The sequence below is a fragment of the Protopterus annectens genome, chromosome 13.part0 (genome assembly GCF_019279795.1).
Source record: "Protopterus annectens isolate FY-2018-M chromosome 13.part0, PAN1.0, whole genome shotgun sequence".
Classification (NCBI taxonomy): domain Eukaryota; kingdom Metazoa; phylum Chordata; order Ceratodontiformes; family Protopteridae; genus Protopterus; species Protopterus annectens.
The window spans coordinates 500,376,261-500,403,131 of record NC_056747.1 but is presented as its reverse complement, the minus strand read 5'-3'; the positions used below and the strand labels follow the sequence as shown (position 1 = coordinate 500,403,131).

General features: G+C 40.9%; 1 protein-coding gene across 1 annotated transcript in view; it reads left to right on the top strand.

Annotated features, from left to right (window-relative positions):
• Positions 1-26,871, top strand: part of LOC122787923 (dynein beta chain, flagellar outer arm-like) — a 5,188,001-nt gene that overhangs the window by 3,852,321 nt on the left and 1,308,809 nt on the right. Inside the window, exon 79 of the mRNA XM_044054850.1 lies at positions 5,548-5,632. Within this exon, the coding sequence (XP_043910785.1) occupies positions 5,548-5,632 (85 nt within the window). The remainder of the gene's footprint in view (positions 1-5,547; positions 5,633-26,871) is intronic.

Genomic DNA, 26,871 nt, shown 5'->3' with positions numbered 1-26,871 from the left:
TATGCATTTCCTGGCATTTAGTTTTAGTCCATGGCTCTGGTACCAGTTGTTTGTCTGTGTCAGCCCCTCCTGGAGAACATTTGTGTCAGTGTGAGATTCAATGACAGCTCCTAATTTCCAGTCATCTGCAAATTTAGCCAGCCAGAGACCACTGACATTGGCTTTGACTTCTGAGAAGTAAATGACAAAAAGGAGTGGTCCAAGGACTGATCCCTGAGGGACTGAACTTGTGACTGGTCTCTTTGTAGAGGCGGACTCCCGAATTCTAACTTCCTGGGTCCTGTCTGTGAGCCAGTTGGCTAGCCACCAGGTGACATACGGGTTTGTACCTAACCTCTTGAGTTTATGAACAAAACCCGAGTGGGGTATTGTCTCAAATGCCTTGGCCAGGTCAAGGTAGGCAGTGTGAACGACTTTGCCCTCATCCATTGCTTTGGTGACTTTCTCAAAGAAGTCAAACAGGTTGAGAAGGCATGATCTGCCCTTGATGAAACCAAACTGGGTTGGGTCCACTGTCTGGAGATTTACTATATCTCTGTTGATCATTTCCATGATAATTCTTTCCATGGCTTTACATATAAGACTAGTAAGACTTATGGGTCTGTAATTTCCAGGGTCTGTAAATGGCCCACCTTTATGCCGAGGGATGATAGTTGCCTTTCTCCATTTATGAGGCAGAAAGTCTGTTTAGAGGCTATTGTTAAATAGTAATTCCAGAGGCCCTGATAGATCACATTTCATGCTATTTAGAAGGCATCCTGGGATATTGTCTGGGCCCATTGATGCAGTGTTCTTGGTCTTAGAGAGAGCATTAAGGACCTGTTTCCTAGTGATAGTAGTCAGGGTTATATTTGATAATATTTCCTGAGAGAAGGTTGAGGGGGAGAGAGAGGTAAAGTTGGAGCTGAATTTATCAGCCAGGATGTTTGCTATATCTTCTGGCTCAGTATGGGTGGCTCCATTTACAATGAACTCTGCACACAATTGTGTATTGCTTTTGAGGTTGCGGACATAGCTAAAGAATGCTTTGCGGTTGTCCTTGATCTGGGAGACCAAACTTACCTCAAATTTGGCTTTGGTAGACTTTATTTGTCCTCTGGTTTGTTTAGTTTGAGAGTGTTTTTATCCTGCTGGATGCTGCACCTCCTAATTTTTGCCATGATTTTCTTCCTCCTGTTATACAGCTGATTGAGTTTGTGATTCCACCAGGGTGGCTTGTTTTTTAAGTTAGTTCTGTACTTCTTCCTGGTGGGTACAGCTGCTTCTATTCAGCATGTACAAGGTTTCTGTGAACAGTTCTGCATAGGTAGAAGTGTTCTCAAGGTTTATGGGGGCTTGAAATTTTGCCAGGTTCTCACTTAATAGCAGGATGTTAGCCTTAGAATAGTTCCTGAATATCCCAGGTTTAGCTGGGGGTCCAGGTTTTACTTGTACTTCAAAGGATACCATTTTGTGATCTGACCTTAGCAGGGAAGGCATTACAGTAGGGAGTGAGCAGCACTCTCCCATATTAATAAAGAACAGATCCAGTATGGTTCCACCTGTGGTTGGTGTATTGAATATCTGGTCCAGGAAGTTTGTGTTTACAAAATCCAGGAATCTCTGTGCATGTACGTTTGATGTCATATAGGATTTCCAGTTACTAGTGGGGTAATTAAAGTCACCCATGAATATGTTATTGGGCCGGATGGTTAGAGTTTCTAATAAGTTTAAATACATGGTATGAGTTTCCTGGGTCATAGAGGAGGATATATAGCTTGCAAGGAAGTGGTATTGGATTTTACCTATGGTGATTTGAACATGGATCAGCTCAAGTACATTGTCCCATTTAACCAGCCTTGAAGTACATTTATGTTTGATGAAAATAGAGACACCTCCACCTTTAGACCCTGCCTATGTATTAGCTGGCCTAAAGACATTATAATCTTGCACACTTGGTGTGCTCTCTGTGGCTTTAAACTGTGTCTCAGTGACTGCATAGACAACAACATTGTCTAGGGTAAAGAGAGCTTCTAGGGTGTGTAGTTTTTTGTTTAGACTTCTAGCATACTCCTAGCATAATTGAACCTGAAGAAATTGCCATCCTACTGGCTGACAGATTTGGTGCAAATTTCACCCCCCCCCTTCCTACCAAACATACCCCAAAGCACCCCTGTCACCAGTCCACCACCTAATATCTGCAAACAGCAGGTCATATTTGCCTTCAAAAAGGCCAAAAACATGTCATCCATGATTCAAGATAGCATCCCAGGCTGCTTTGTTTAAAACAAGACCTAGCAGAACCGTTTGGCACTGTCTTCAACCATAGCCTGAGTACTGGTTTTGTTCCAGCAGAGTGGAGAACAGCAACAATAATCCCCTTACACAAAAGGGGTCCATCCACTGACCTTGGGAACTACAGACCCATAAGCCTAACCAGCCTTGTCTGCAAGGCCATGGAAAGAACCATCATGGACATTATCAACAAAGACATAGCTAAGCTCCAAACACTTGACCCAACCCAGTCTGACTTTGTTAAGGGCAGGTCTTGCTTATTAAACCTGGTGAACTTCTTTGAGAATGTCACCAAAGCCCTGGATGAGGACAAAGCAGTATGTACCGCCTATCATGACTTAGGAAAGGTTTTTGACACAATCCCCCACTCAGATATCATTGATAAACTCTCCCTGCTTGAGATTAACCAATATATCTTTAGATGGTTAGCAAACTGGCTCAGAATGCATACTGTCAAAGTTGGGGATTCCACATCTACCAGTAGATCAGGTGCCACTGGTGTACCACAGGGATCTGTGCTGGGCTCTCTACTACTTGGAATCTACTTCTCGTACATTCAGGCAAAAGTAGATGGCATTTGGCTGACCATGTTTTCACATGATTGCAAACTAGGTACAGTCATTGAATCCTCCAGTGATGTTAACATATTACAAAAGGGGCTAACACAGATTAATGGTTGGTGTCATAGCCACGGACTAAAACTAAATGCAAAAAAGTACATCATTATCCCCTTTGGCAAAGAAGTGGCCCCTGAAAATTACATAGATAGTACCCTACTTAGCTCAAACACAGTGGTGAGAGACTTGGGAACACAGGTTGATAGCAATCTAAACTTCAGTCACCATGTGTCCACAGTGGTAAGGAAAGCCTTCTATGTTGCACATCTTATAATAATGGCATCGCATCCAAGACTAAGGATGTTACAACTCCTTTATCCTTAACCCTCATCGGTCCTTTAATTGAGTACAGTGCTCCCTTTTCCATTTACCTTACCAGACACCAGCAGCCACTGGATAGACCACAGAGGTTTCTAACCAGGAAAATTCAGGGCCTCCTAAATATGACCTACACAGAAAGACAGAAGGCCCTGTCTCTGTACTCTGTATCCCACAAGTTTCTGAGAGGCAACCTGTTCCTGGCCTACAGAGTGATCTCTGACCCTACCCTAATGGAAATGTAGTATGTCTACAAATCAAATGGGACAAGAGTCATTTGCTCCAGGGATCTCAACCTAGCCTGTGACATAAACAGAATATTTTGGAGACACAGATATGTCTCCCAGAGATTGCCGCTCCTCTAGAATAACCTCCCACTTCACATGAAGCAGAGCTCCACAATGACCCTATTTAAGCACAACCTCGACAATTGGATGGGAGACCATAAATTCACCCTGGTGGTGGCATTTATGTCCCTCATAGACAGGGGTAGTGGGTGCTAATCATTGATTCGCTTTGCTAGCAACAACCATCTAACCATGGTCAGCTAGGGAAAAAGGGTATTACATGGCTAGCCTTGTAAAGGCCTGAGAGCCATTAGCCTAGTAACCTGCTATGAACCTGTTTGCAAAGATTGCTCTAAGGCTGCCAGACAGCAGCATTCTCTTTTAACTAGCTGTTTTAGTGGATTTTGTATTTATGCCCTACTAAAGAAGATATTATGTCTGCAACTTATAGAAATAAATTAACTAATGCTTAGCACTGATTGCTTTGAAATTTGCCAAATCTCCATACATACATATGAAAAGAAATTCATCTTCATAGTGCTCTTAGATCATTCTGTTGTACTTTCTAAGAGCACCACTCACCTTGAGTTTCTCTAGTCATGACAGATCTCATAATGACTGTATTACTGGCTTGCTCAGGTTTCTCCTTATTGATTGCAATTTTCTTTGCCTTAATAAAACACACACACACACACACACACACACACACACACACACACACACACACACACACACACACACACACACACACATTTCTCTTCACAAAATTTTGTACATACCTTGTATGTCTTGCGTTTGCATGGGGGTTGTTTTTCTGCATCTCCTTGGGGAGATGAGCCTTCATGAAATTCCATTGCATGAGCTTTTCCCCCATACCCCCTGCCTTTCTCTCTCTCTCTCTCTCTATATATATATATATATATATATATATATATATATGTCTCAGGCTGCTATACCTTGGGACAAATGAAAAATAGAAATCCTAAATGTTATAGTTATGAAGGCTCAAAATGAATGTCCTTGTAATTTTGAGGATCAACCTGCAAATATCTCTCTTACCATTTGGCTTATATATTAAAAACACTCAAAATACTTATTTTAATTAATTCCTTACTGTCAGAGCACCTCCTGCTCCTAGTCCTACCAGTTCTTCACCCTATTACAACACTGTATTATAACTTTACCATAGATTGCAAGCCAACATTTGGCTTGTTCTGTTTTGGATCATCTTCATGGATGGTTATATACTGTCTGATTTACGTATGTATTACTGATCCCACTTTAGCAGCTGTAATGCTTCTTCTGAAGGGCATTTTTGAATGTCTCTAACTGGTCAGACATATGACTCAGCTTGGCATCATTTTCCTTGGTGCACCTGTTTACATTTAGGAATCACCACAATATGCAAAATAATGGCATCTTAAAGGTATGTGCAATAAGCTTTACTGTTTTGCAAAACTGTACATTTTATAGACAGTGGAAGTATTTAGGTGCGTGGTAACACCAGCAAACTAAGGAACTATATCCCTGCTGATAGGATATCAGACTTTGAACTTACAGTTGAAATAAGATGCATGCTTTTGATGTTTTATTTATTTTTATTCTATTTTTTTTTTATTTGCCAATAGTAAAATTGTTTTATGGATTTATTTCCCAGGAATGCAATAAGTGCACTATAGAAGTGGTGTCATTCAAAAAAAAAAAAGGAAAAAAAATTAAAGTACTGTATTTTAACGGCTGAAACATGTTTCCTTTTGGGGTTATGTACTGGTGTCTTATGCTTTGAGAAAGGAAATAATAAAGATAAACAAGCACCAGTGGTCATGTAATCCCACTAGAAATCTTCTACAAATCCCATTTATTAAAGTGAAATACCATCAGAAAACCTAGCTACCTAGGTCATTTGGGATTTTATTGGTGGTGGAATGGTTCTTTGATAGACGTTGTGAAGGGGTAATATTAGGTCACATTTTTTCTTTTTAATGAAGAAGTATCTGAATGAGGTATGAGGTGCAGAAGACTGGCAAATGCTATTTGTCTTTTTTTAACAGGTTGAAGATATAAAGAGAAGTGATTCACCTCCCGTTCTTTCTCAGATCACACCTTCAGCTGACAATGCAAGATCTTCAGATACCAGTACGCAATTACATAAAGTTAAAAGAGAAAGATGCATGATGCTAGTTAGCCATTTATAAATGTATACATTTAAAATTGTACATTCATTCTACAAGATGCAACAATGCTATCTTTCTAAAGCAGCTTGAGACATTTACATAGCTTGGCTGTCTCAGAGTTATGTTTTGCGTATGAAGTGTTCCATGTATGATGAGTTGTTTTCTTTTTTTTTTTTTTTTGTATTGTGATACTCTTTGTTTTTCATGAAGAAATTTCACTGTGGCCCAGACAATTTTTTGCACTCAGACACAGTAACTATAGACATAATTTTTGTTTCATTTGTATACCCACTGCTAATCATGTATTGATAAACAGCAACTGACTGAGTGGAAGCATATCTCTAAATTTCAAATTTAAATGATTAACTATAAGTCATAAGTCGTGTACTAGTCATTCTCTGTTTTTTCAAAAACCAAACAAACCACTGAAGCACAAAAATTCGAAGGAAACAAGCTGCTGGGCATATACCAAATAGGTAACCAAGTAGTAATCCACAATTAGATTTCGCTGTTAAACGGTGAAGAAGCAACCAAAATTCATATATTATTTCGTTAGAGCTTTTATTAACCACAAGCACTTTCGGAGAGAATACTATCTCTCCTTCCTCAGACAAAGGTTAAACAATTAGATGTAACCATGTGCTCCTTTAAATAGGATACCATCATCTAATTTACAGTTAAATTGACAATTTTAACAATTAACAGCTTGTGACTTTTACTACATATTAAACGAACAGTTAAAAGCAAGACAAACCCTCACTGTTAAAAATCCGGCTGGTTACATTTGTTTACACCCCAATGTTTCAAAAATTTCTTTGTATACAAGGTGTAACACCTGTGAATATTCAAGTTTTAAATAACATACTCACACCTCTTTAGTATTATAAAAAATCTCTTAATTCATAAATACTAAGCTACATAAAAACCACGAACTGTGTTTAAGGCTTGTAACCTTATCATTTAAATTCTAGGCTACATAAAAACAACGAACTGTGTTAAAGGCTTATAGCTATAACATTTAAATATCTCTGACCAACGGAAGCTTAAAATAACTATAAAGTAAAAATATAATACTCGACGATCCAGTTGCCCAAATGTTAACATGACAAACTAAGGGTCTTAAGCCCAAACTTCTATGCTTAATCCCATGTGTCAATTATTATAAGAAAAACACAAAAACAACAATAGAAATTGAGAAATAAAAAATAATAAAAAATAATAAAAGAAAATGATAATTCTTAACATAGATTTAACCAATCTGTTAAACTAATTAGTTCACACTAAATATGTTTGATTGTTTATAGTAGCACTTATCAACTCGTGTTATTGTTATTATTGTTGAAACATAGTTACGCGCTACTATATAAATAACTCATTATGCCATTATATTAGATAGAATATAAGGTCATTTCTACAGGACCTGTCGTTTTAAAAATTCTTTTTCCAAACACCCAAAGAGAATGTGTTTTTCCATTAAAGTTCTTATAGCAATATGTTAAATGACAAATAACAACACTTTAGTAATAAGCCAAGCGAACATAAAACAATACAACTAAATCATACTTAAAATGTTCCCCAAATTGTTTAACAAGGTAAAAAATCACCTTTTGTTAGCTAACAATTTTAAGATGCAAGTAAGAGAAATTGCCTCATTCAGACCAGGGTATGTATGTGCTGCTGTCCTAAGCTGCCACAATAACTCTTCTTTCTCTAATATCAACTGCCATGGGCCTGAATATATCTTTGTCCTAATTTGCTTCAAAACAGTAAATCTAAAACTATGTTCTTTGTTGTTAATAATATGGGAAGCTAGAGCATTGTTGGAATCGCTTTTAGAAACAGCATATAAATGTTCATACACCCTCTTATGCAGTGCCCTCTCAGTTTTTCCTATATAAAAAGCAGGGCACTGCATACAGGTTGCAGCATACACCACTGCTCTGGATGAGCAACTGAAGTTACCCGTCAATTTATATTTTACACTGTTGATGACAACATGAGAGCCTTCCTGTATGAATTTACACTGGTTGCATAAACCACATTTAACCATACCCTTGGCCTTATTAAACACAGTGTATCTATTCATTTGTAATAATGCCTTTAAATTATATCCTTTCCTGAAGGCCATGTTAGGTGTTGAACCCAACAACTGATACAAGTTTATATCTTCCTTTATGTTTGCCCAATTTTTCTCTAGGATCCCTCTGATGAAACGATGATCGATAGAGAACGTACACAAGAATCTGATCCCTGTGTCCGATTCTCTATTCTTTTTAATCCGACCCACCGCCTGGACCTGACCAATCTTCAAATCCAGGCCTGTTCTATTAAGGATGGGATAGTATTCTCTCCGAAAGTGCTTGTGGTTAATAAAAGCTCTAACGAAATAATATATGAATTTTGGTTGCTTCTTCACCGTTTAACAGCGAAATCTAATTGTGGATTACTACTTGGTTACCTATTTGGTATATGCCCAGCAGCTTGTTTCCTTCGAATTTTTGTGCTTCTTTACTAGTCATTCTCTGTGAATATGAGCAGCAGTAGCTCTTTGCTAAACATACTTCAGATAAGGGCCATTTTTTTTCTTGCTGAGACACATTGACCTCAACTACATCGTTTGAGTCAAACACAGCACTCCTCCCAATCCAAGATGCGGGTTAATATTCCTTATTGTAATTTAATCTCCCATAATTTCATATTTTTGTAAGGCAGACATTAAACACAGCGGATATCTTTCATTTATCATTTGGTACTTAAATACGCAGTATATTTTTTCAGTGTACCTTTTATGCATTTTGTTTTACTTTCTTCCTCTCGTGTTGTTATTACCAAGCTTCCCACCTCCACTCACTCATCTGTTTCATTCATCATTCTCTCATCCTAGGAGTGATATATATATATATATATATATATATATATATATGTGTGTGTGTGTGTGTGTGTGGGTGTGTGTGTGTGTGTGTGTGTGTGTGGGTCTACCTGACATTGCCGACACTCCAGAATGCTGACAACCATATGGCCGACACCATATGATCGACATTCGGAATGCCGACAATGCGGGACCGGCATCTCACTATAGTGTGGAATGGAAAGATTTCCATTCCTGCACTGTAGTGTGATCTCAGAGTTGGTATATTAAAGTTACGGGGGGTGTAGGGGGCATAGACCTCCTGCTAGCAGTCGAAAGGAAATTTTATTTTCCTTTTACATGGTCTACTTACAATGTCGAGATTTTGGATGTCGGTCATATGGTGTCGGCCATATGGTGGTTGTCAGCATTCTGAAATTTCAACATTGTGAAGTATATCCGTATATCTATCTATATATATATATATATATATATATATATATATATATATATATATATATATATATATATATATATATATATATATATATATATATATATATATATATATATATATTGGTCCCCTTTAGATGGTCGAACTTTTAAAAGCTCGACTTTCATATAACCAACACCATATGATTGAACTTTTAAAAGTTCGAACGGTTTGAATGGGGATCTCCATAGAGTGTGGAACCGCAATGTAGTGCAGTCTCGGAGTTGGTATATTTAAATAGCCGTGAGGGTGGGTGGACAGCCCCTCACATGGGAGGTGCATGGGGGCTTGCCCCCCTGCTAGAACTGTTTAGTTTTTTTTTTTTTTGTTTATTTATTTTTTTTCACATTGTTGAACATTCAAATGTTCGATCTTATGGTCTCAGCCATATGAAAGTTGAACATTTGGATGTTCAATTATGTGAAGTAGACCTATATATATATATATATATATATATATATATATATATATATATATATATATATATATATATATATATATATATATATATTCATATAGTTGATTTCTAGCTGTCTCCTTTCTAAACCCTCTGGGTTTAAAAATGTGAGGAGTGTGGACAAAAAAATGCCCCTTACTGATAGGCACACCGTTTGTGTATACTGTTTAGGAGCCATCCATCTCCAGTAGTCCTGTGTGATTTGCTATTCCTTTAGTCACAGGGCTTTGTTGGAAAGAAAAAAGCTAATTTTAAGACGCCTTTTGAAAACCCCCTCCTCCAAAGCAATCCAAGAAGGTCCGGGTTCTTCTAAATCTGGTCAGTTCCCTTCCTTAAAGTCAGATAAGTTGGGGAAGAGGTCTTAATCCTCTAGTACTCTGTTGGAGCCATCTGAAAAGGTGCCCAGAATTTCCTCTCCAGAACCGAAGGCTGCCTGTTCCAAGAGGTCTACTACATCAGTTACATCCATGTTGGTGGCAGTGGAGTTTCAGTTGCGGAGCCGCTCCCCTGAATTGTAACCGGTATCTCCCACTCTCAGGTCACCATTGCTCCATCCCTCCAAATCTCCTGCCCCCTTGACTCTATCTTCCAGGACCCTGTTAGACGGCGATGTGGATCATATGGTGCAGAGGCAGTTAAGGACACCAGTGCTCGTCAAACTGTTATTGGATCCAACCCGAGGGCTTCAGATCTGACCAAATCCTCCCCTTCTGCATTGATTCCTCCTCTGATCTGTCCTCATACCTCGGAGCCAGAATGTCTGGAACTGATCTTGGTGGACCATTGGAACCGAGACTTGTCACAGGATCGTTGGATCTGAATATTGCTCCGACATCCTCAGTTCCATCGGAACTTGAGGGGTCTAGGACCCGAAGCTCACCATTTGGGTCCGTGAGTGGAGTCAGATTCAACATTTGTCTGATCCAAACTTGCCACTTAGGGCATCGGCTTGGCTCAGCTCAGCTCAGCTTCTACCTCAGCCTTAGAGCCATCCTCCTTGGTTCCAGGGATTCCCTACAGTTCTTCTGTGCTGGGAATTTCTTCTGATCAGGGGCGGGGGGCTTTCGAGGTGATGAGGAGAATGCTGTCTCCACAGGCAGCTCTGATCTCAGGTCTGGAGTGTCTTCCCCCAAAGGCACTGGTGTCTGTCTTTAGACCCTTGCATCCACATGGACGCAGAAATCCTAACCCTCAGAATGCCCCACTGGGTGCCTCCTTCTGTTCTGAAACCTCTCCAGAGTACCCCTCTGAAGAGGACCCTTGGACGAGGTTATGCAAAAGGAAGCATTTAGATTCCCCAGAAGAGTCCATCACTTCGGATACAGACATCGATGAAGCTGAAGGGTCCCCACGGTTACCTCCTGATGATGTCGCCTTTGGAGACATCTTGGAAATACTTAAACAGAGAGGTGGCTGGAAGTCCACCAACCCTTCAGTGGAGGAGTCTCTCTACCTGAAGGCTTTTGTAATGCACCCTTCCTCCACTTGGGTGTCTCCACCTTTCAACAAACTTATGGATTTAGTTTCTTGAAAGGCATGGGAGTCTCCAGATTCTGTGGAACTGGTTCCTCAGAGGTCAAATAAGTTCATTATATCTCCTTTGGATAAGAATTTTCTAACTAAGGGAGTCCCAGTAGATGCTGTGGTGGTGGTGACACAGATGTCCTCTTTTGTCCATCTACTGAACAAGGAGTCTCGCATGATGGACAGATATGGAAAGTGCATTTTTTCTTCAGTGACATTTGCGCTTAGGTTGCTGAATTATCTGACTCATTTTACCAGATTACAGAGACATCTCCAGAAAGAGATACCTTCCAAGGTTCAGTAGCTGAGGGGGTTTCAGATAAAGTTTCCTCTCAGCTCTCTACCTTAAATTCAGTGGTCAGCTCCTCCATGAGACTGATTTCTTATGCAGTGGACTGAGCAAGCAGAGCAGTGGGTTCAGGGATTTCCCTAAGTAGACATTCCTGGATGCACTTGTGTGACTTTGTGGAGCCCTTTAAATCTTCCTTTGTGAATGCCCTGTTTGATGGCTCATCCCTGTTCGGGCCTAAAGTCAAGGACACACTAACCAGGTGTAAACAAAAAGGAAAGACTCTTTCTGCCATAGGAGTCTGTTTTTCCCTACTTACCAGACCTTCCACCAAAGGTCAGAAACGTAGTGGGAAAATGTGCTTTCAAAAATCCCAGAGGGCTTTCCAAGACACACTTGGTAATTCTTCCCCAGGGGACAGAGGAGGAAGTAGTAATGGAAGATGCTGACCATGTGGCAGAGGGGGTCCACAGAATCAGGGTGACAGGGAATCCTTCTTCAGTAAGCCCTTTCAGTGCTCCTGAAGGGAGGCCCGCTTGTCCATCTCTGGAGGCAGTCGGGGGCTACTTATCTTTGTACCCAAAACTTGGCTGACAGTAGCAAAAGACAAGTGGGTACAAAGCATCATATCAAGAGGTTACAACATATCCTTTTTCTTTCCCCTCCCAAGCATAAAAAAAATCACAGATATTCCACAGGCAACCTTAGAAATTCAAAAATTGCTAGACAAAATAGTCATCCAAACAATCCCTGCAGACCAAACAGGATTCAGAACTTAATCAAGGTTCTTTTTAGTTCCAAAGAAAACAGGGGACTGGAGATCATTTCTGGATCTAAGCAACCTAAACAAATCTGTAAAAAAAAATCAAAATTCTGGATGGTGACACTGCAGTCAATACTCCCATTTCTGGGGCAAGACAATTGGATGTGCTCGACAGACCTCCAGGATGTGTACTACCATATAAAAATGGACAGGCAATCCAGGAGACACCCGCATTTTTGGCTGGGAGCCAGCCACTACCAGTTTCTGGCTCTGCCCTTTGGCCTCGTTACAGCCCCCAGAGTGTTCATCACGTATATGGCAGTAGTCGCGGCTCACTTGAGATGCCTAGTATTCTGAGTGTTTCCATACCTAGACGACTGGCTCCTAAACGCCACCACCAAGCATCTACTAACAAAAGTGAGATACACCACCTTGCACCTCTGCTGTCACTTATGGATCACAATAAACTACAAAAATCTGCCTTGCTGCCATCTCAGTATGTCGTTTTTATAGGAGCAGAACTAGATGCAACAAAAATGACTGCCAAACTTCCTCCAGAAAGGGTAAGAGTTCTTCAACATCAGGTCTTGAATCTCCTTCCCAAAAAAAAAAGTACAAGCAAAGACAGTTCTAAGAGTCCTAGGGATCATGGCAGCAGCAATAATTTTGATCCCCTTAGCATGTATGCACATGAGAATTCTCCAATGGCTAGTTTCCACTCAGTGGTCGATGCAACAACTGCCCATGTCCCACAAGATATTGCTAATGGAATCTTGCAAAAAAGATCTTCGTTGGTGGCTAGACTCCACTCAAGTGACGCTAGGGCGACCCTTTGTACTTCCCAAACCATTAGCCACATTGACCATGGATAATTCCCAGATAGGGTCGGGGGTATTATCTGGGAAAAACACTCCAAGGCACTTGGCAGGATTGCAAGGCCCGTTTGCTCATCAGTGTTCTAGAGATGAGAGCAGTGTTTTAATGTTGCAAGCATTCCAGGACTCTCTTCTGCTGGGGTCTACTGCGATACAGACAGACAACATGTCATTTGTATGGTACATAAACAAGCAAGGAGGAACCAGATTTTACCCCCTTTGTCAGGAGGCCCTGAGAGTATGACACTGGGCAATCACCTTCCAATGCTTTCTGATAGCAACTCATAGTTCGGGGAAATCCAACTTGATTGCAGACAGACTCGGCAGAGCAATGTTGATGCCTCACTAGTGGTCTCTAAAACAGGAAGTGGCAGAAACCATTTTCCACAAATGGGGCCGGCCTTGCTGTGACCTTTTTGCCACATCCATAAACACCAAATGCAGCAGCTACTTTGCCCGCCACCAAGGGATGCGCTTGTCCACAATTGGCCCTTGAGTGTCCTCTATGCTTTTCCTCCCTTTCCATTGATACCCAAAGTTCTTCAGAAAGCCAGTTGCTTGGGAAGGGTCTTGATACTCATTGCCCCGTACTGGCCTCATCAAATCTAGTTCCCTTTCCTGGGGCCTCAGCTCCAGGAGGAGCCTTAGATTCTGGACCCAGTTCCGGACCTCCTGACTCATGCATCAAGGATGCTCCATCCCTCCCTTCAAATCCTCAAGTTGACAGCTTAGCTGCTCTGAGTCCAACCATAGCCAGGCTCTCCTTCAGTAAAACATCCTGATTTCATCTCATAATTCTTCAATGAGTAATATGTATAGAAGCAAATGGAAAATATTTTCCTTATGGGCTTCAAATAATCACATTGATCCCTTTTCTTCCCCAGTAGCTTCCATTCTAGATTTCTTAGCAAAACTATTTAATGAAGGCTCAGCTGCAGCTACTATTCAAGTTCAGTTAGCAGCAATATTTAATTTCCATTTAGGTGAATCAGGCCTCAATGTGATGTCCCCAAAAGCTATGCAAAGCCTTTCTTAAAGGTACTTTTTTATTAACACCACCTATTAAAGACCCTCCAGCACTATGGGACTTGAATTTTGTCTTATCCCGTTTGATCCTGCATCATCTTGTGATCTCAAATATTTGACTTGGAAAACCTATTCATTTGATAGCTATTACTTCAGCTAGAAGAGTGTCAAAGCTGCAAGCATTGTCATTAAAGCTCCCCTACATGCTTTTTCACAGGGACAGAATATCCTTACAAACAAACCCTTCCTTTTTTTACCCAAAGTATGTTCAGAATCTAATTTGAACCAATCCATAGAACTACCAGTATTTTTCCCTAACTATGAGAATAATACAGAATACATGTTACATCAACTGGATATACATAGACAATTACGCTTCTACTTGCATAGGACAAAGGACTTCAGAAAGTCTGGCCAACTATTTGTATCCTTTTCAGATTCAAGGAAAGGTGCTCCATTTTCTAGATTGACACTTTCAAAATGGCTCTCAGATTGCATAACCTTCATTTACAAATCTCAAAACAAAGGTTTTTCCCATAAAGTAAAAGGTCATTCTACAAGAGCCATTGCAATCACTTCCGCCTTTCAAGCTAGACTACCTAGTGATACCATTTGTACTGCAGCAACATGGGGAAGGCCACATACCTTTATCACTCCTTACAAAGTTGATTTGGCCTCCAGGAACAGGGTGTCTTTTGGTTCCACAGTTCTGAAGAGTATTCTCCCTTGAGCCACCCAAGAAAGATGGTGCTAGGGATGCTGTCACAACCAGCTAAGAATGAAGGCGAGATAAGTCAACATTACATAACGAAGTTATGTACTCACCATAACATTCCATGTGTGTTGTCCATCTCAGCTTCATTCTTACATCCCACCCTCCTTCTCCCAGCCTTTTGCTCTTGGAAGACTGAGTTGATACAATTGGCTATTTGCAATCTCTGACCTTCTTGATTTCTCTATAAGGTATTAAGCGACTTTTATTTCGTATTCTTTTTGTATTTGCAAACAAGATCTGGGGAACTCTCCTAGTGCATGATGGGATAGGCTTGAGCCACGAGCTAGTGGAAGGCCTCGAGTTTGTGTATAAGGCCGAGTTGGATCTGAGGATCGGATCCGAACCCAACCAGCTAAGAATGAAGGTGAGATGGACAACACATATGGAACATTATTTTGAGTACCTAACTTCTTTTTAATTCTATTCCTGCTCCTTCTAACAAGGATGACAAAATAAGTAACTGCATCTGCAACTTTAAGTTTCAGAATTGTGAATTGTCAGGCTCATATTTATTATGTTTAATTTTGGAAGTGTGAGTAATGTTTTATTTGCATTTCCTCCTGTGAGGAAACCTCTGCTTTGTGTGATTTCATTTCTTCATTTTCTCAGGTCACAACTTGTTGACTCTGTAGATACAACATCCAGGGCTGTTGCCAGGGGGATACTGTGTTGAAGAGGTTTGCATGCCTGTATTCTCAGGACCTCCCAGAATATGTAAACAATCTGATTTTAAATTTTCCTTGGGTTGCGCTTTACTTTTTGGACCCTCTGCTGCAGAGACTAACAAAAATGTGAGAGACGTAAGCTGATTTAGGGAATCTGTCCATTTTTCAGCTTTTCTTCTCTATATTTTAACATATCAACAAATGTAAAATAAATAAATAATAAATAAAATAAATATTTTCCAATTGGTTTTCTGTTTTCCTTAGAAAATTTTGACAAGACACCAAATAAACAGTCTTAGCAGAATGCTGCTAAGCATCCATTTAAAAAACAATGTCTGGAAGGTTCTAAAAGAAAGCATGAACCTCCACAGAGCAAAGGACAGCCATATAAGGCAGATTTACTATATGAGGGACCTTGCCCCTTACCCCCTCCCAATATGGCAGTCAATTAATACTTCCAGAAAGTCTGAATCTGCATTTCTCTCTTTGGTAACAAATTGTTTCTGAAAAATGGGTTCTGAAGCTAGTCCATTAATGTTACAGATGGCAATGGGAAGAAATTCCTGTATTATAGATTCATTGGTAGGTACTAGGCAACTCCCCATGTGGGTCATTTTAAGACTATCCAGTTTCACTTTTTGTGCTCAAAATAACCTATCTCATTTGGTTATAGATTGGCCTTACCCATCCAATGGTCAATAATTATATATTACCCCTAATGAGAATAACTGGGATCATATCATACATAACTTGAGGGGACCTATGCATAGGATAAAGCATTTAGGAGCTACCTCTGTCCATTGGTAGTACATGAGGCAGCCCAGGAGTAAATTTCTTTGTTTCCCATCCATATATCTAAGTTGAATTTGAATATGGACAGGGATGAACTTTGTTTTATGAGGATGGATAGTCTGTTCCAGAGCAACTGTATCCTCAGAGAGATATACCTGTCCCACCAACCATTCTGTTGATTTTGCAGAAGAGGTTCAGATCCTTAGACTGAGTATTTCTGATGCCAATTGACTTGCTGATGTGCAGTAAATCCATCAGTAATGGGTTGGAGGGATGCCTTGCATGCCAGACACATGTCATCTCTTAGCAGTCTGTAGGATACAGAGCATAATGACAGGACTTTGAGTTGGTCCTTGTAGGACATATTGTTCATAGGTGCGTACTAGGCTAATGGTCCTGGAACCTTTACAAGCCTAGCCCATAGGATTAGTCTAGCATTGTGCCACCTGACCTTACTTCCCAGTGCCTCAGTGTAGTAGAACCAATGGAGTGATCCCCGGGGTGAATTTTCTATTTCCCATCCACTCATCAGGATTTCTCTTGAAGAGGGCCAGTGAGGTGCTCTGTTTGACATGTATGGGAAGTCTGTTCCATAGCATGGGTAGTCTCTGGGTTATGAACCTGTCCCTCCAGCACGTTCTGTTGATTGTGGTAATGAGGTTTAGGTCTCTGGAGTGTGTGGTGTGGAGGGATTGGGATTTCTTTAGATGTAGCATTTCTATCAGAGCTGAGTCAGACGTGGCTTTGTAAGTGAAGCAGAGATAGCCTCTAAGTAGGCGATATGAGACAGGGAATATTGAGTTTTTTGAATCTGTCCATATAGGACAAGTGTTTTTACGCCTAGGATCTGCTTTGTGAGGTACTTTTGCGACCTCTCCAGTTGTTGCAGGTGTCTAGTGAAGTACATGCCAAATGGGGCATTGTACTCGATGATTGGCCTAATGAGGGAAGAGTAGAGAGACAATGACCTCTTTCTTCCTGGATGCAAAACCCTTAGTAATGAGATGTGCCACATGGAAGGAATTTCTGACCACAGTGGCAATGTGGTGGTCAAAAGGGAGGTTGCTGTCATCCTGTGTTCTCAGATCTCTTATAACGCCTTTTGTGTTCAGTGGACTACCATCGATGTGGTAATTCATGGGAACTGGGTTTTTCCCAGAGGAGATGACGACACATTTTTTGGCATTGAGTTTAAGGCCATAGTTCTGACACCAGTTGTTGGTCTCGGTGAGGGAGGGTGGCCTAATGGTTAAGGTGGTTGCCTTGCAAACACAAGGTGCAGGGTTTGAATCTCACAAGGGATAATTGGCTAGGCTTAAAATGGCTCACAAGGGCAGTTAGCTTAATACCAATCTATGAACGTATGAACCTATGTCAACATCACTTGGGGAGTTAATAATGGCTCCCAACTTGCAATTGTCTGTGAACTTTGTCAGCCAGAGTCCCTTTGTATTGGCCTGGACTTCTGAGAAGTAGATACCAAACAGGAGAGGACCCATGACCGATCCCTGTGGGACTCCACTCGTAACTGGTCAGCAGTCTGACTTGGAGTCAGATACTTTCACACTGTGGGTTCTATCTGTGAGCCAGTTTGCAACCCACCTAATGATATAGGGGTTGATGCCTAGCTTAGTGAGTTTTTCTATGATTCCTGAGTGGAGAATGGTATCAAAGGCTTTGGCCAGATCAAGGTAGGCTGTATGAACCACCTTTCCTTCATCCACAGCTCTGGTGACTGACTCAAAGAAGTCGACCAGGTTGAGCAGGCTTGATCTACCCTTCACAAAACCATACTGTGTGGAATCCAGAGTTTGGAGATTCCCTATATCCTTGTTTATTAGGTCCATGATGATGCATTCCATAGCTTTGCATATCAGACTTGTCAGGCTAATGAGGCGATAGTTCCCAGGATCTGTAATCGCTCCTCCTTTGTGGAGAGGGATGACTGTAGTAGTGTGCCATTCAGTAGGGACAAAGCCTGAGGTGAGGCTGTGGTTGAACAGGCCACACAGGTGAGGTGCCAGTTCACTCTGTAGTTCATGTAGAACACAGCCAGGGATATTGTCAGGTCCCATAGAAGCTGTACTCCTGGCCTTGGACAGTGCTGTTTTAACCTGTGCAGCAGTAATACTGGGTGCCCGGCAATCTACTGGTATTGTGATTGGTCCTTTGAGGGGGAGAGGGGTAAAGTTGGCACTGAATCTATTGGCCAGTATATTGGCAATATCTGTTGGCTCGGTATAGGAGGTACCATTGTGCAGTATCTCAGAGTAAATCTGGGTATTGCCGTGGAGATTCTTTACATAACTCTAGAAGGCATTGTGGCTGTCTTTACTATCTGCTGCAATTCTGTTTTCATAGCTAGCTTTAGAGGATTTGATGAGGGATCTCAACGTTTTGTTGAGGTTGATAAGGGAGTTTTTCCAGTCTTGGGACTTCACCTTAATCCGCATCAGTTTCCACCTTCTGTTTTAGAGTTTGTGTATAGCAGAGGACCACCAGATTGGCTTCTTTTTTTGGAGGATAGCGTCTTGGTTCTATTGGGTATGGTGAGATCCATGCATTTGTGTACGTGTTTGTACAGTGCATTGGTGTATGATTCAGCCTTTGATCCTGTTAGTAAGGTATCTCTGTGGGTATTCCAGTTGTTGCATGTCTATGGACAGATAAATGCCATTATAGTTGATGACTGGCCTAATGAGGGCTGAGTAAAGGGGAACAATGACATCCCTAGATTTCAGCACAATCTCTTTGTCTATAAGTTGTGCAATATAGAAGGACATTCTTACAACAGTGGTCACATGTTGGTCAAAGGTTAGGTCAGTGTCTGCATAAGTTCCCAAATCCTGAACAACATGGTCAACTTTTAGTGGGGGTATTGTCAGTCTAGTAGTTCCCAGGCATAGATGACTTCCCAAAGGATACAATAATACATTTTTTTTTTTTGCATTTAGTTTCAGTCCATGACTTTGGCACCAGTTATTTATTTATTTTGAACAAACCTTTCTGCAGGATGGCCAAATGATTTGGGGATTCATTGATTGCTTCTAGCTTGCAGCCATCTGCAAACTTAGTTAGCCAGAGCCCTTTGGTATTGGCTTTTACTTCATAAAAATAGATGCCAGACAGGAGAGGTCCCAGCACAGAGCCCTAGTGGATTCCACTGGTGATTGGTCTCTTTGTGGAGGTAATTTTTCCTGTTCTGATTGTTTGCATCCTCTCTGTGGGCTAGATGGCAAGAGAGTGACATATGGGTTTCTTCCCAGTTTATTCAGCTTTTCTACTATGTTTGAGTGGGGAATTGTGTCAAAAACTTTGGCCAGGTCAAGATATTTAGTGTGTTCCATTTTGCCTTTACCCTTTGCATTGGTAAACTTTACAAAAAGTCCACCAGGTTCAATAAGCATGACTTGAATTTCACAAACCCATACTAAGATGGGACCAGTGTTTGGAGGTTCTGTTTGTCCTGATTGATTAGTTCCATGATAGGTTTTTCCATGGCTTTGCAAATGAGGCTGGTCAGCCTTATGAGTCTGTAATTGCTTAGGTCTGTGGAAGGCCCTTTGTTATGTGAGAGAATGACTGTAGCTGTTCTCCATTCACTTGGTACAAAACCCACATGGGGGCTGAGACCGAACAGTGTTTTTAGGGGTGACTAAACTGTGCTTCATGCTATTTAAGATGAATTCAAGGATATTGCTAGGACCCAGCAATGCAGTATCCTTAGCTTTTGATAGCTCTTTTAGGATGTCTGGGGGCAAACCAGTTTCTGATATATCTTGAGAGATAGATAGAGGATAGAGAGAGCTAATATTTGAGTTAAATTTGTTGGTCAGAAGGCTCACTATATCTTCAGGCTCAGTGTATGTAACATCATTCACAATCAGCTCAGAGCATTGATGCATTGTGCTTTTGGGATTACAAACATGAATAAAAAATGCCTTGTGGTTATCTTTGGCTTGGTTAGGACTTTTAAGCTTAGAATTGGCTTTGGTGTGTTTTATTTAGCTCCTAAGTTGTTTATTTATTTCATTGACAAGCCTTTAACATTCTGTGAATAACTCTTCTTACTTTTGTCAAAATTATTTTCCTTTTATTATAAAGCTTATTGATACTATGGTGCCACCATGTGGATTGGTTTCTGGAGTTTGCCCTGCAGTTGTTCCTCTGGGGGGGTGTATATTGGAAGCTCGAACGCTGATAAGTTTGAATACCAAAACCTCAAACTCGGAAGTTTGAAGACTGAAAATACCGAAGCCACAGAACATCGAACTCTTTCCCAGGGAAAGAATTTGGTGGGCCATTTCTGCGGCTTCACTATTTCCTCCACTGTGGTGTGTTCTCAGAGTTGGTATAGTTAAGTAGGGTGTGTGTGGGGGTGTAGGGTGCGAAGCCCCCCACATTAGAACTAGTTTGTAGTGTTCGTTTGTTTCGCATTTTGTACTGGAACAGCGATTCTTTTCCCTGGGAAAAAATCGCTGTTCTCAGTCTTCAGAGTATTCAGCTTTTGAAGTTATGGGTTCAATGTTCTCACATTCAAAGTTCTGACGCTTCGATTATGTGATATAAACCCCCTCTGGGGTATAGCCACATCTATGCAGCTGTTTACATGCTGGTTTAGTGTGGTGGTGTATGTTTCTGCATATTCAATGGAGTTTACTGGGTTTGTTGGGGATTTTTGGACAGACCTTTCTGCAGGAAGGAGTAGGTAGTTTGTCTTAAAGAAATTTCTGAAGGTACCGTAGGTGGAAGAAATCTCTGGTTTTGGTTTTATTTTGAAGGAGACTGCTTTATGTTAAGGCCTAATAAGTGATTAAAATATGGAAGGGATCAGGCAAGATGCTCCCATATTAATAAAAACAAAATCCAAGACGTTATTCCCCATAGTTGGTACTCTGACTAATTCTTCTAGGGCATTTGTATTGACAAGGCCCAGGAATCTCTGTGCTTGTACACTAGTGGTTGTGTAGGTTTCCTACTTTATCGCTGGACAGTTTACATCAGCTAGGAAAATAATACTGGGTTTAATACTGAGTAATTCAAGTTTCTGTAGATAGGCATTATGGCTTTTGTGTGTCATAGAGGGAGTTCTATAGCTAGCTCATATATGGTACGGAGCCTTTCTGATAGTCATTTGGACAGGATGAAACTCTAGTGCATCATGCTACTTTACCAGCCTTGATGTGAGTCTCTTCAGGATGTAGTTTCAGACACCTCTACCTTTTTCCCCTCCTGCTCAGTAGCTGGTCTAAACGTGTAGAAGACATTATAACCCTAAACAGCTGGATTGCCCGCCACTGTTTTAAGCCATGCCTCAATCACTGCACAGATGTCAAAGTACCAGACTAGAGTCAAGCTCAGCAGGGTCTTCTTTCCCTTCTGATTCTGCCAAGCCTGTTCCCTTGGCTGTGGTTTCGCTAGATAGTAGGTAGGGAAAGTGGGAATCTTGTTCATCCATTCATGGGCATCACTAGATGACGAGGCATTTGGGTACCTTAAGAGAGTCATACTTACTCCTGCCATTTACTTGCACTTCATTGAATTTCTTTACTTTGAGATTCAGAGCACTGGGCAGAAATCACATCTCGTTAACACCCATCTTGGACCTTCACAATGTTTTTTTTTAATTAAACAGTTGGATTCCCCAGGTCTGCATTTGGTCTATGTCAGCTGCTAGCTGCTGGAGGATGCGGGACGCCGGTCAGGACAGGTGCCCACCACAGCTGGGATGATTCACAGGAAGAGCCCAGAATGCATTCACAGTCACTGCTGCCTTCCCCCTGGCCCCCTTGGGAGGTGGGACCATGGCAATAGGGCAATGTCTTGTCCAGCTGCTGTGCATGCCCATCCTTGCTTCATGCCTGAGCCCGACTGACTCAGCCCGTAGAGCCAATCCGTATCCCAAAGTTATGGATCCGGCTTGCCAACTTCCCTTACCTACACTGTTCTAACATGTCAGAGGCTGTTCATCTTGGAGACCTGCTGTGGATATGGGCATGGCCCAGCGTGAGACTTATACCCTCTCTGCTAGATTTTCAAGGGCCGGTGAGAGCTCACCTGATGCTGACGGAACCATGATGCTTTCCAAGGCACAGCCCCCTCTCTCAGGGTGAACCCATTCTAGGGTGCCCCTGCCCTTTACAAAGAAAAGAGAACTCTCCTAGGGGCCCCCACCAGCTTTTCTTGGATTGTTGCATCACCGCACTGGATGCCATGAGGCGCCAATCTCTGCCACTCTGGATTTGGGGATCTGAACCCAACTCCCTTTCAATCAACCAAGGGCGATGGAGGCCATTGCCCATCCCTTCAGAATGGTGCTTGCCTATCTCTCAGGATTGACTGATCCATGTTCAACTGCTGTTCACATGGAACCCTTCTCCATTTTGGCCTTCAAAGCTCTCGTTTGAATATTTGCTGCTACCATCAAGATATACACCCACGGCAGCTCCACCCGGGCCCTCACCCAGGGCTTCAGTGCAACTGTGGCAACCCTCCTCCTCATTGCAGAGTAGCCCCCTCAGCTCCCAGATCTGGCAATGGCTGGGTATGGACCCAATGCTTCAGCACCATCCATTTTCAGGGCTAGTTGATTCGGCAGGTGAGTTGTTACACACTCCTTAGTGGATTCCGACTTTCATGGCCAATGTCTGGCTGTCTCTATCAACCATCACCTTTTCTGGGGTCTGGTGAGCATAGGCATCGGGCGCCTTAACCCAGCTTTGGATTCATCCCACAGCACCATTTCTACTTTTCAAAAGTGGACCACTGGGTGCTCACATTCCATGCCCAGCAAGGATTAGAGTTTCTTGTTTAGGCTCCTAGCATTGATAAATAACACCTTTGCATTTTCCTTTGCTTTTTTGTTATGCTGATTAGTTTGACAGGCTGGCATTTCCTATAAAAAGCACTAGCGGGTGAACAGTGTCTTTGCCAATAATCAAAACCCTATAGGGGACAGATGTGGTGTGGTCTATCAGTCATATCCTACCAGACTGACAGATATTTGACCCCCTTTGTATGACACCAAAAACTAACTAGTTATTGAAGTTGATTATTTTTTGCTCATTTCACAGCATCATCCTCGGAGAAGGTAGAATGACAGAATTATTCTGCTGTTTGTTGTTCAAGGACAGGGCTTGAGTGCCTGCATGATCTGATGAATCTTGGCACCAAACAGGTGACTAACCATTACTGCTTCCTTGCTCATTCTAGTAAGGAGCACATCCGTATGCCTTACAATGGAGTCAGCTATAACAAGAGTGCTTGGCTGGGTCAATACCTACCTTACAGCTCAGCATCTGTGACTTTGGGACTTCTTATGCTATGTGAGGAGGTAGCTTACTGTGCTGAGTGCACTTTGCACCTCTGTTGTGTTTTGGAAATCTTTGATGAATAGGGAGGTTACTCTTTAGAGCCAAAGCATATTATGTGTACTGTGATGGCCTTGGAGAGGTATGATATTTAGTGTACTGCTAAAGATTTTGGTGACTGAGTTTAATATGTGTGTGATTTTTTATCATTTTGCCTCCAAGGATATTATATATGTATATGTACATCTCTTACACACTGTCTTATGTTGTTTGAGTAATTGGTGATAATCAGACAGCATGAAACTATTTTACACTGTCTCAAGATACCCATCTCAATGAAGCTGGCTTTAGAAGTTGCGAGGAAATTCTTGTCCATGATACTGACAGGAATAACTCTGTGGGCAGGGGTAACTATAACTGTTTAGTTTGTTTTCAGAAAACTGTTTGGGTGGACTTGTTACTGAGTATTTAAGAGAGAACTCCATATAACTGAACGTTCATAATGTTGAATGTGTCTATCATCGGCAGAAGCAATCGAAAGTCATTTGATTGCTTCTGCTGTTGTTAAGTCTATGCAAAATTGTGCAAAGTTGGGATTGGGAAATTTGCCCTTTCCCCACTGTAGATCGATCATGGAGTTGGTATATATAATTAGCAGAGAGTATGGGGTGCAGGGGGGCACCCCCCATGCAAAAGCCACAAGTGTTTTGTCGTCTCTTTATTTTGGCTTTCATTCTTTCAAGATCGATCGTTAGCCATTTCACATTTGTGTACCTCGATGTTTTGAAGTACATCCGCAGTTAAAGTTCAATGCAAGACAAATAGCCTGGAAACCTCCTTTTGCCACCAACAAGAACAAGTAAACTAATTATAGTAAAAAAAAATACTAGTGTAATCAATATCAGGTCTTTTAGCCTGGTGAGTAGTTTAAGGGGAGAGATTTTGCAAAATGATACTGAAGTGCTTATTGTCAACAGCCAACAAGCAGGAAGAGGGAGGGAATTATGTTATATCATAAGGGGCAGGCAACAACAGATACACTGGGTTTAAGAACAGAAATGCAACAGGGTGAATTGGAGGGAAAAACAATTAGCTCCTTAGCTCCGAGCTGACTGGACTGAAACTGCCTTAATGCAAAGACAAGTCCTAAACTAACCTGACATATGTGCAGTACATAAGAATGAAACTAGGGTTTAATACCAGCAGTTAGCCCACTTAAGCAGCAAAAATGCAGTGCAACTATGTACTATAATTACTAATATAGGCTTAAAGACCTTAGCTAAAGCAGATACAGACTGTTAAAATGAATTTAAAAAAACAAATCAAGAAATGAAAACACTTACCTTTCTTGCTGTATGTAATGGAACTATTCCAGGGAATCATTCCACATCCATCACACCAAATGCCTCAGTTCCCTTCTGTCCTACTGTACATCCTATCTCAGGGGATAACAATAGTTCCTCATTCCTAGTTGGGAAAATGTTTTTATTCAAGAATATTTTTGCTGCTAAATAAAGAAAATACCAAGACAAACTTATAGAATAAAACAAAAAACACGACTAAACTTTGGACTAAACTCTACTTTTATTAAGGTCTTTATCTTAATAAAAGTAGAGTTTAGTCCGAGGCTTAGCCATGTTTTTTGTTTAATTCAAATAAAGAAAATGCCTAAAGATGAGTTTAGGACTGCTTTTCCCTTAACAAATATGTGATAATGTTGAAGTTTAAAATTTTTTCACATCATAACTTGTTACCTCATTCTTCCTAATTTGAGTTTTTTGGTAACTGCTCCCTCCAAAAGGCCTGTCACTAGTACTGTACCCCAGGTTCCAGAACTTGGGACACTTCTTTTTGACATTTACTTCTTGGAGGTCAATGCTAATGTAAAGAGCTTGTGACTGATAGACTATAGATGACTGTAAATGTGGTGCTATTATAAATTCTCCAGAGGACCCCAAGATTCCCCAAGAGGGTCTTTCTTAAACTAATAGTTCATGTCATAACCATGGAATAAATCAGAATTAAAAAATATATATATAATAATCTCTTTTGGCAAATGAGATATCCCCTGTAGCTGTCACATTGACAATATACCTCTGAAAGTTGATTCAGTAGTTAGGAACTTGTGAACCTATGTGGACTACAAAGTGTCCTTCAATCACCATGCATCCACTATTATAAGAAAGTCCTTTTTCATTGCACAGCTTATTGTTAAGGCTGTGGCATTTAGGTCTAAGGATGTGATCATTCGACTGTATTCATTACTTATTAGGCTGGTCATTGACTATAACGCCCCCGTCATTATGTACCTGTCCAAACACTTAACATAAGTTGAATGATTACAACACTTTCTCACCAAGAAAATCAAGAGCCTAAATCATAAAATCATACAAACATACTAACCATCTCAAAGCCTTGTCTCTCTTCTCAGTATCATACAGACCAATGAAGGGCAGTCTTTGCCTCATGTTCAGTGCCTCAGGAGACCCCGTCATTCCTGATCTACTGCACATCTGCAAGTCCAGTGATGGAATAAACACCCAGTCAAGAGATTTTATTCTTTCCTGCAACATAAACCGAATATGTCAGATGGAATAGATATGTATCACAGAGAACAGCTCTTGTTTAGAATTGTCTTCTTCTCCACATAAAGCAAACTACTTCTCTTACTGTGTTCCAACGTAATCTGGACAAATGGATGGGATACCACAAATTAACCCCTGGTTTAGCACCCTTGTTCCTTACTGATAGGCTTTGTCCCACATTGGGTTATTCTTACTTAAATTATAAGGGCTACAACATCATGGGAATACAGGACTAGTCTTATAAAGCGTCCCACTGATCAGTAGATTAATAGGCACCCATGAACCTATGACTCCCTAATCTCCAACGAAAAGTGATGTCAACAGATGTAGCTCTGGACTCTCACCCCTCCCTATCCCCCAGGGTGGTGAATGGGCTAACTCTAGCAGGTACCCCATCCACTAATCAGACTGTGTGATATGGCTTCATTCCTCCATGCCACAGAGCTAGCTACAATGGATATTTAATATTAATGTCGAGACTTTACTAGCTACTGAAAGTGAAACAGTATTTGTATGTTTTAATCAACTAGTATATTATTTTAGAATATATAATCTGCATTTTTAATGTACCATAATTTTCAAATCTGAGATGTATAAATGAATTCTGCAATTAAAATTAAACAATTGCCATAGCTTTAGCTGTCACCAGTCTCATTAAGTTGTTGGTCTGAATAACCAAATTTGAATTAATGAATATTTCTGACTTGAGATCATATATTTATTATTATATCTAGTTTAATAGATTTGATGTATAGCTTTTATTATAGTGCTCTGACATCTTCTGTTAGAATGTTTGCCC